Source organism: Fopius arisanus, unplaced genomic scaffold, assembly GCF_000806365.1.
Source record: "Fopius arisanus strain USDA-PBARC FA_bdor unplaced genomic scaffold, ASM80636v1 scaffold00276, whole genome shotgun sequence".
Classification (NCBI taxonomy): Eukaryota; Metazoa; Arthropoda; class Insecta; order Hymenoptera; family Braconidae; genus Fopius; species Fopius arisanus.
This window is the reverse complement of record NW_011888015.1, coordinates 24,685-35,622: the sequence shown is the minus strand read 5'-3', so window position 1 is coordinate 35,622 and position 10,938 is coordinate 24,685. Positions and strand designations below refer to the sequence as shown.

The 10,938-nt window shown below is 40.0% G+C and overlaps 1 protein-coding gene across 1 annotated transcript; it reads right to left on the bottom strand.

Annotated features, from left to right (window-relative positions):
- Positions 1 to 134: 134 nt before the first annotated feature.
- On the bottom strand, positions 135 to 6,732 carry LOC105272773 (calcium and integrin-binding protein 1-like). Its single transcript, XM_011314996.1, has 3 exons — positions 6,647 to 6,732; positions 2,323 to 2,521; positions 135 to 2,205 (listed from the first exon to the last, which is right to left on the bottom strand). The coding sequence occupies exons 1-3, from the start codon at positions 6,711 to 6,713 to the stop codon at positions 2,184 to 2,186; spliced, it is 288 nt and encodes a 95-aa protein (XP_011313298.1). The 5' UTR covers positions 6,714 to 6,732; the 3' UTR covers positions 135 to 2,183.
- Between the last annotated feature and the right edge of the window lie 4,206 nt (positions 6,733 to 10,938).

Below are 10,938 nucleotides of genomic sequence, written 5' to 3'. Positions count from 1 at the left end.
TTTTTTCCTCTATTTTATTAGCTGTAATCATTCTGCTAGGTCAGAATATTCGAACGGGAATTTTTTTGGAATTTGAAAGTTATGTTTTTCAGGTGGAATGTTAGCAAATTCATACAGAGATGTCGCATTTATCATTTTTTGCTCTTCATAATTACTCAAATCATTTCAGCATACCAGATCGGGCACAAAATTACACTGTGTCAGTGGAGAATTATAATTCAGAAATTTCCAGTTATTGTTTTTTTTTTGCTGGAGGAAAAAAAGTGAGATTCGTACTATGTCTCCCTACAATTCTATGACTGACATGTCTATTATATTTATTAACTATTTATGACAGTGTTTTGTTTTGTTTTTGACAGCTTTCATGTTTTATGAATATAGTATCTTATCCCCTCTATTTGGTAATTATTTATCGTTAACGCTGACGTTATTTGCATGCGACTGAAAAACCATGCGATACAGAAATAGTTCCCTCTCATTCTAACCTTGAAAACGAAAGGAAATAGTTTCCTCTCATTCTAACCTTGGAAATCAGATCATCCTACATTACATGCTACACATTCATTCATTAAGTTCCACTTAATCTTTTAATTTTCACACACAGAACACGCCGTAAAATACGAGATTTAAAACGTACTTTACGATATTTTTGATCTCGTATATTACGAGTTGCTAAAAGGTTAGAACTTTCAACCTGCTAAATTATGAGTTTTAGACCTTAACATGCGAGTCAATTTTTTTAGGCCACATCAAATTTTTGGACTTCTATACACATTTTTTTTAATTTTACAAAAGAATGTTGAAAATTCCGTAATTCTTTAAAATTTGGGAAACTTCATAGAAAATACGGAAGGTGGCTAATTATTTATTATGTTTTTAGGTAATTTGCTAATTATTTCTTTGAACTTTCAACATTTCTCGACGTTTCAAAATTCGTTTTGGAAAATTTAGAAAAAAAGGAAACTAAAAATCGTTTTCAGAAGCATCAGAATACCTTAAATTTACAGATTTGATGTCGCTCAAAACGTTGTTAAAACAAAATCTCTCCTTGTATTTACGATGTTCATCTGGGCTTTTACCAGATTGAGTTCTCATCAATGACGTAAATAGCGTAAATTATGATGTTAGGCCCCATGTGTTATGACCTAATCATACTTTTGGTGTATTCTGGGGGAACAGTCGCAAGTTCAGAAAATGAATAAATTATCGCACCTGTGACTCCCATGAAAACGGAAGACGTATTAAATAGTAGAAATAATAAGTTTATTAAAAAAAGAACATAAAATGGAATATGGTTATAGACTAAGAAACAAAATATATAACTGACGATTTAGAGAATAATGATCGCCCATGAATTTAGCAGAATGTGACAAAAGAGTAAATACGTAACAGTCTATATTCGAGCTTTTGGGATGGGATTTTCTACTCCTGTAGAATTGTCGTTGAACACGGACGCGGAAATTGCCGAATTACACGTCGAAAAAACTCCATCCAAATAGCTCGGAAATATACTATGTATATTTGCCCGGACAATATTTTTCCGTACGAATTTGTAAGTTCTTGAGTGCGGAAAGTATACCAATTTCCCAATGAGAAATCCTGAACAGCAGTACGAAATAATCAACGCTTTCAAGTCACGGATCATCATTGTTAATATTCAGATTGGCTTACAGATTAATACTAATGAATTAGAAAATGAGATCAGTTATTTCGCTTTCTCATTAATGTGAAGTTGGTAGTTAGTAATCATATTCAGTCAAAGTTGATTTTACGGTTGGTTGGTCGATCCTGTTTTCAGTTACATGATTTAGAATTCGTGCTGAATATATCCTCAAGGTGCATAACACCGAACTTTTTTTTATAGTGCGACTTCTGTTTTAGAATGATATATTTAACTATATCTGACAATAATTTATCGTATTGACCGACCGGAAAAAATCTTCTGAAAATACATGAATGCTGGGAGATAAACTTATAATTCAATTATAACATGTCGCGTAAGCATCCATATTCTTTATGTACCTTCACAATATACCATGTATCAGGCCTCTAGTATGGGAGTCTCCTCTTCAGCCTTCAATTATTTATATTTTGCTTATTTTTTTGTATGTTGAGGTCTGAAGATTACATTTTACAATCTGACCAGCTTTGCAATTCCTAAGAAATTCTGATTACTCTGAATCTCACAAACGAAGTCGAAAAGTCCTGAAAATATAATTAAGAGAATAATAGTTGTGAATTTAAGGCTAGTACGATTTTGAACAAGCAATCAAAAAAATGTTCATTCTCAAAGAGAAATAGAAGGATATAAGTGAATTTCACCCTGAAAAGTCGCTGCTCTTCTCAATTATGTGTTCAAATTCTGCGAAGCTGAGGGCACCATCATCATCGAGATCAGCTTCTTCTAGAAGGCACTGTAGCAGACGCTGCATATCAGTCTCACTCAGTCTTTGAGGTGCAGTTAAACGATCGATAACTTGGCGAAGATCATCAACACCCAGCATATCATCACCATCGAAATCTAATGAAAACATTCAATGTCATATGATTGAAAATATTCCATCACGTTGAAAGTTTCATTTGGTTGACATAAGTAAGTGAATAAATAAATGGGGTTGTGTTAGATGCTTCAAACTCAGTTGACCTTTTAAAATCCGTCATAATACCTATGTAGTACGACAGCCTAATAACCGACGCATACTTTGCTGTATCTAGCTTAGGACTAACGGTATAGGGTATCAATTCATTTTCCGGAGATGAAGAATTCTTCCATGATCGGGGCGCAAACTTGCCCTACATATTTATGTATTCGTGTGGAATACTTGAAAAATGGAGGGGCCTTTCACGCCATTCGCATTATATCCTGCCTACAACATCATGCTGCTGCAAGTCTAATATGGATTTATTTAAACATTAATATTGATATATGAATTTCGCTGATTCACTCAAGGTCAGCGCCTTGTTATATGCATTAGCAGATTAACTGGTCTGAGCGCAGATGAGCGACTAGTGGGATACTAGAAATATGATCCCCCCCCCCCCCCCCTTCATTTTTCGCGTTTGGCGTGAGTGAATAACATCCAATATAATCCTCTATAATTTGAATTGAATAACGGCAGGAGAGCAACGGAGTGTCACTGGTCGTGTTTTCCGCAGTCATGGTTGGTAGTGGGGTGAGATGTAGCAGAGTAAGATTGACGAGGGTGGAATTAGTTTAGTAATGTCGAAACACCTGGACAGCAAAAAGAAATTGCAACTGTAACTTACTTAGAATTTAAAATTAAAATTCCACTGATCATCTCCAAAATTTAGTAATAATACAGCCTTAACTCAGAACTGTGGAATTATGATAGTACAGGATTGTTCGGTTGCTCAGTGTGTGGATCGTGGGAAGAGGGGTCGATTTGAATTCCACTGACCATTCCCAACATTTATCAATAATACAACCTCAACTCAGAACTGTGGAATTATGAGGATACAGGATTGCTTAGTGTGTGGATCGTGGACGAGAATGTTAAATACTGAGGCCGAAATAAGATCAAGAAATCGAACTAAAATCGGGAAGATTATACTGAAGGGGATTCGAATATATGAAATTAAATTTTACCGGAAAATGCATGTTTCACTTGTGATGTGACATTTTCTAATCGACCGAAAATGCTCAGCACCTTCGCCCTTCCTCCCTCTGGCCTCCTCGCCGATGCAAAAACTTAACTAAGTTGGGACCTAAAAAGGTTGCCGGGCGCCAGCTAATTTTTCTGATCGAGAATCAGCAACTCGAAAACCTAAACCTAAATTAAAACCGCAAAACGTATCACTAACCCGTACTTACATCTAATTCAGCAAGGGGGTTGAGGGAGAGGTAACGGATGCCTGCGCTGCTAAGTATGCTAGGTTGTGGAGAGAGGGGTGGATTCGGGGAAAAGGGCGAAACTGGTCAAATAAATAATTCCTCAAGAATTTCACGGTTGACCAAGGCCAACGGTATTGCTGTCACGCGCCATGGCGCGAATAATTCCAAAAAAAAGACGAAAAGTAGAAGAAAAATAGAAAAAGTAACCCGAGCTAAGTCCGCGAGGCACTGGAGGGTGCTCGGGATTCCTCTGAAAATTCAGGACCGGGTAAATTTAATTTATTACAAATCCCCCCCCCCCCCCCCAAGGAAAACCTTCCCATACTTCCACGAGCCCTCAGGAGAGGCTCGGGGTTTCCCCAATAATTCAGGGCCCCCTGAGAGGGCTAATTATAATCGTTACCCGTGGAGGAATTATAAATTCTAACTCCACGTAATGCCACGGGCCCTCGGGAGAGGCCCGAGATTAATCCCAGCAACAAAAAGGAATAAAGTCGCCGAATATGAATTTTTAATATCACCGAGGAAATCCTCGAAGAGCCTGTAAGGGGCGATACGGGAGAGCGAGAGAGATGGAAGCTAGGGTGCGAGAGAGATCGCGCTACACCCAACGTACACGGTACGTGTATAAAAGAAATTTTTCCGGTAATTAATTCCCGACGCCTCAACGCCTCCACCGATCGGCATCGGACAAACTCCACCAGTGAGGGGGAATATTCGCGAACATCCTCCCAAATTTGGAGAGTTCCACCATGTAAGGGGATCGCCATATCTCCGTTTTAGGGAAACGGGATTTCCTCAGCACCGTTGGGCCGGAATTCACGCGCAACGTTGAGCGGAGCGGAGTGGGGGAAACACTCGCAACCGCGACGGCATGTGCACCTCTCAAGGTTAGAGAAACAAATTTCTCGCGTTCCACGGGGTCTTCGGCGGCTTCCCTGGGATTTTCACGTCCTTTTTCGCGCGATATCACCTTAAAACCTCCACAGGGACGGCCCTGTGGGATGAGAAATTCTCCACACGCGATCAGCCATTGTTTTCGGATAAACCAGGGCTGAGAAAACACTCGCGGACACCTCAACGAAGGGAAACGCTGTTCGATCCGTTAATCGAACAGGATCGATTTAAACTCGCGAACCGAATTAATTATGCGTTCTCCAGTAACCGGTGTTACTGGGATAAATGTAAAGAAATTTCCTCACCTTTCCACGCGGTTTCCGGGTGGCTTTCCGGATAGCTGCCAAAAAGATGGCGGGACTCATGCCTCACCGGGACATTAGTTCCGGTGGATTGAGCGCGATGGCACTAATTGTCCTGACGCGCTAAGATCTCCCCATTCAAATTTGAATGGGGGAACTAATTCTAATTAATTTTTCCTAATACCCTAATTATCGCGGCTAGTCTTTCCCGGTTGTTTTCCCCGGGGATCCGTGGACTTACTAACCTTAACTAAACTTATCTAATACGGCAATTCGGGGAGGTGTCGGTCGTAACACCCCCACCGACCTTCCAACACTAACTCGTAATATAAAATTCCTCACGGATCCCTCTTTTAGGGGTGCTGGCACTCGCAGCCAAACGGTCCATCCCGGGGAGATTTCGCGAACGGAATAACCCCTAAATCTACGTCGGACGATAATACTAATTATCCCTCTTCGCGGCGCAATCCAGGACCGACACGATTTCCCACTAATTAACTGATCCTATAACCCTTATCTAATACTAAACGTCCCCTAACGAAATCCTAATCTCCTGCTGATTCAGCAGGGAATACCTCCTTGCTATTTTTCCCACCGTAAATTCCCCTGATTCCCTAATCTCCGGCTACTTCCGGAATTAGCAGGGAAGACTCTAAATTTCTAACCGCCTCAGCGTAGTCTCCGGGCTGTCCGGGAAAATCGCGAGACCGTAATTTTATTTTATTTCAGTAGTGGTTATTTATTTTAATTTTTCTGCATGGTGTGGGATTCGCGGGTTGGGCGCGGCTCTCTCTCTAAAAAAAAAACGATGCACGTCACACACTATTGGCCAGAAAGTTCGATATAAAGGTAATAACAATTGATTAATACATCATCAATTACAATTAATTAATTAATTGTTACTACTCATTAGTACAAGTAGCTGAACTGACTTAATTTGGAATCTCAAAAACTTAATTCCAGTCCAGGATCCATGGCGAAAGATAAGAAACTCACCGAGACTTTCCCTAAGATGTTTGAGAGAGATAGCATTGGGCTCGAGCAAGAGAGAGCCTGAATTAGCAACCCTTACCTCGTTCGTACCCTAACCCTTAACTTGTGACGTCCTGCAGTTGATAGGCACTAGATGGAACTATTATTACGGGAATAATAATATAATAATAATGCTCCTATTATTTTTAAATCAACCCAAAGTTGGAATATGCAACAAATAAGTGGACAATGAACAACGAGCAATGGAAGAAAAACAACTCCACAAGTGCAAGAAGAGGAAACTGTTGCCCAAAACGATAAATCACAACCTCTCAAGTGGAACTTTCAAAATTTTATTACCGTTGAATTTCGCACAGTTTTTACACCGTGAAGTTTTCTGTATTAGTTTTCTTAAAGTCTCCGACATAATTACAAGGGTCAAGATAAATTAAAATTACCGAATAAAGTATATTACGTGCTCTTCTAATGGTGGTGTTCGAATTGAATATATATTTATATAATGGTGCTTTCGGGGACCTTTTTTGGACGTTCTTTCTTTGGTATAGATTAGTTCTCACTATGTTTATAAATCTATGTACGAATTACTATTCACTATATATACCTTCCTTCTCAAAAACAAACTCACTGGGACTTTCGAGGGCCGTCCTCAAAAATGCCATCGCATACATATTCTCATATATAAATAGTCTACGCTATGGTATTTTCGAAGACCACTCCAAATTTCTAAGTCACACATCGAGTGTCAGCACAGTTACTTATGGCGAGTACTTGAACTATGCCGAGCAAGATAAAAATTAATGCATGCAACACAAACCGTTTCCCAGTATGTAAAATCCGTCAGTTTTGGTAGTTTTTCCCTATTATGAGGAAATATGATGAATGAATCATGTATTAGATATACCCGGAAGGCCGTGATTCAACAATGCATTCGAAAGTACCTGTACGTATCAGATTTTGTACATGTTGTGGTGCGTGTGAGGACCTCACTCTTGAATGCATAAAGATTTTCGAGGACATCGAAATTTAGTTGAGAATCTTCATTGACGATTAAAGGTTAGAATATTCCGTGCTAATGTTCGACAGACGGCATTTTGTGGAATCAATTGAAATAATGAGATAGTGAAACTCATTGAATTGATGTTCTTCCATTTCATAATTTTTGTGGTGTGCGTAACTATTTTTATAAAATTGTCCATGAATTATGTCAGTAAAGAAATTCCAATAAGGATCGCCAAATACTTCTGGAAAGTTCAGTATAAATACCATAAAATTGTTGAACAAATTCATTAAATTTTTATCTATTCTGCTCACAAAGCGCAAAAAGTCTTCAATTAGTTATTGAATTGGTCGTTGTATTTTGAAAATTCATATTAGAAAATTCTAAACGCCAACCACCCATGAGGAATCACCGTCACTTTGGAGGAGAGGATTCATTCAACTCAATGGATGATGTATCTGATTGAACTGGCAGGAGAGATCCTCAAAAGCACCTATCCTTTTAAAAACAGCGACGGCAAAAGTACCATGGCAAACATAGACTTTCACATATGTGAAGGTACGCTTGAGGACATCGTTGAAATTAGTTTTTTTCCACTTTCCATAATTTTGTTCTTTTGTGTGAAAGAATGGCTAGGATGAACAGCATAGGATGATGTATTTTACTAGTTATACTGACGTCAACTACATGAAAATGCCACAGTTCGCTTCTAAAAAGCCGCATATCAGAAAACAATCCATGGGAATGTGTGAGCAATTCCTTCAACAAGCGAAATACAGTGTCCTTGAACTATCTCCAAATTTCAAATCACTCTTATGGGAATTCACAGTAGAAAATTTTCAATGAAATGGTCATTAGAACTCAAATTTCTTATACTGAGGAGTTTGAAAATTAAAGCCAACGGATAACACTAGAAAACATGTTGATCGCAAGAGTCGAGTCAAAATATTGAGCCCTATTGAGTTCTATATTGTAACGAGATTTTTCTCGTTACTAGAGAAGACCCTAGGAAAGTCACTAGGCGAAATGAACGACATCTAACGCCAGCTGAAATAGCCGAGCGGAAGATGAGTGGAAACATCGGACGACGGTCAATCAGGCCGCTCCGAATGTGAATTAGACCAATCACATAGTGGGAAGAAACGTGGTAGGGTGCTGGCGATAGCTGTTTCCCAGTTCGGAAATCCACCCAGCTGTGTTAGGGAGGCCAGGGCCGACGTACAGGCGTTCCAGCTGGGTGGTTACGAAGGGCGCCGTCGATTTAGACCAGGGACGAACGGCTAAGTGAAAGGACTAGCGCCACCGGGATCCCGTCGAGTTGATTGGTGGATGTGGGGTAACCACTGATCTCTATATAACTGGATAGACTATCCCTATGCCCCCACTACACTGACACTGAGGCAGTACTGTACGACAAGCAGCGCCTCAGAATAGTAGTTCGAGTACTACCGTGCCCTTGACTGCGCATGCGCATCACCCAATGGAGGGTGATCTCGGATAAATATGCTTCTCCCCTTCCACTGACAACTGCGCTGAGCATGCGCACTTGATAGAACTTTAGTTCCCGGACTACTATTCGGAGGCGCTGATTGACTTTCGAATCGGCCTCACCAGGGGTATACATGATAGTCTATCCAGTTATATAGAGATCAGTGGGGGTAACGGATAACCCACAGTCGCTGATATGCTCAGACTAGGGGGAGAAGGCCCTGGGAGATTTCAGAGCAGTTAGCGTTGAGTGCTGGTCTCGAGCGGATGTTTTAGAAGCTCGGGATCAGTCGGTGGCAATAATCCCTGGTGGGATTATGAGGGGTACGTGGTTCCAAGGAATCTTGGAATAGCGAGAGAAGGGGACGCTTATGAGTCCCCGATCAGTGAAATGGATTACTTTGAGGCTACGGACGAGAGTCACATTCCTCCACGAGAGTTGTTGTTTGGCTCAAGTTAGTGATTGAAGTTACTCGCACGTTGGTGAACCCCACTCTACCGTGTCATGCTGACTCGGCATTCTGAGACCCGCCACCGAAAGTCCGCGGAGTTGACGACATTCCTTCGCGGCTGGTTTTCCGTCAGGTTTTCCAGAAAAACGTGGCTGGCGCCCAATCGTGAACCACAGATGCGGCAGCCAGAATAGTTCGAGGAGTATCCCGGGGTGTTGACCCGCAAAAATCCTCTTACACCATGTATTATTACCAGAACGAAATTTCAACAGAAATGGAATGGTTCAACAAAGACGTTAATTATTTTATTATCTCACCTCGGAGTTATGGTGACCGTCTGCGAAACTGTCAGTCGACATATATATGAGTGATAGTTTTGAGGACAGCCTTCCAAACTACCATTAGATACATATGTACGAGTGGTCCTGTTCATCCCCGTCCTCGAAAATACCTCTTCATTAGAAATTTAGTCTTCAAAACTGCCACAGTATCAATGTAATCTCATATTTAGAGGTACTTTTGAGGACGCCGTTGACTTTCGTTTCTTTTTCACTTATAATTTGCATCTATATCAAATCAAACTGTAAGAACTAATAGATTTTATATTCCAAATTATTCAATTGCGTTTGTCATTCTATTTCCTTTGTCTTGGTCCACGAAAACTGCAAAATTACAAACACGAGAAATTTTTCGAAAAAAGATATGTAGGGGAAACTCAATGTTAGCATCAAATTGTTTCATTTGAAATTACATTTCCCTGACAAATTGCGTGTCACCGCATTGTCGCATTTGTAATGTCATTCCTTAAACCGTACTCGAACTACCATTAGAATTATATACGGGGTGTCCGAGATAAAATTGTACACCCAAATAACTATTGAATGTGGGTAGTAATCGAAAAATCTTTCAAATAGAAGTTGTAAGGCTCCAAGTGGGAAAAATAATGAGATATGTTTTGAGCATTGAAGTCTTCATGTTTTTATGCTACAAGCATAAGTTCATTTTCTTCATATGGGATCAAAAATTTTCTTGTAACAAAAGTTGTTGTACTCGATGAGATGAATCTAATGATGTCACACATATTGTGTTTTTTATGCTTTCTGAGCTCAAAAATACTAAAAATGGAACTTGTCAACGATATTCCAAATTCAGACACGATAAACAGAAAAATAAAGGAGAAACAAAAAGGCGCCAATGGATTGTTCTACTAGAAAGACATTACAACAAGTGCTCAATGTTCCCACCATTCACTTCAAGACACAATTCAAGTCGACGTCGGAAACTCTGCATAACATTTCGAAGCGCTTGTTGAGGAATGTTGGCAATAGCGCCTCTGATACGTGTTTTCATGTCTTCTGCAGTCGTTGGTCGATTTTTGTAGACTACATCTTTAATGTAGCCCCATGAATAAAAATCAAGTGGAGTTAGATTAGGTGATCGCGGAGGCCAAAGAACAGGACCACCTCTGCCGATCCAACGACGAGGAAACAAAACATTGAGATAATTCCTTACACAAAGTGCAAAATGTCTTGTGTCAAAGTGTACATGTTCCAATAAAACTGGGAGGTCATCTTGTAAAAACTGTAAATAGCGTTGACCGGTGACTGTTCCTTTGAAAAAATACGGCCCAATCACTTGCCCATCAACAATGCCACACTACACATTTACACTCAACTGATGCTGGTGGTCAATGTGCTGAGTCCAGTGAGGATTTTCCATAGACCAATAATGGGAATTATGACGGTTTAATGCGCCAGTACTTTTAAACGTCGCTTCATCACTGAAAAGGACATTTTGGAAAAACACGGAACTTTCGTTCAAGATCTCTATGGCCCAGTGTCAAAAAGCAACACGATTCTGTCTATCTTGTGCAGACAGTGCTTGTGTCAATCTGATATGATCAGATCAGTGCATCACATTAAATGTTACACGATTATGATGAATTGGATGCATTAG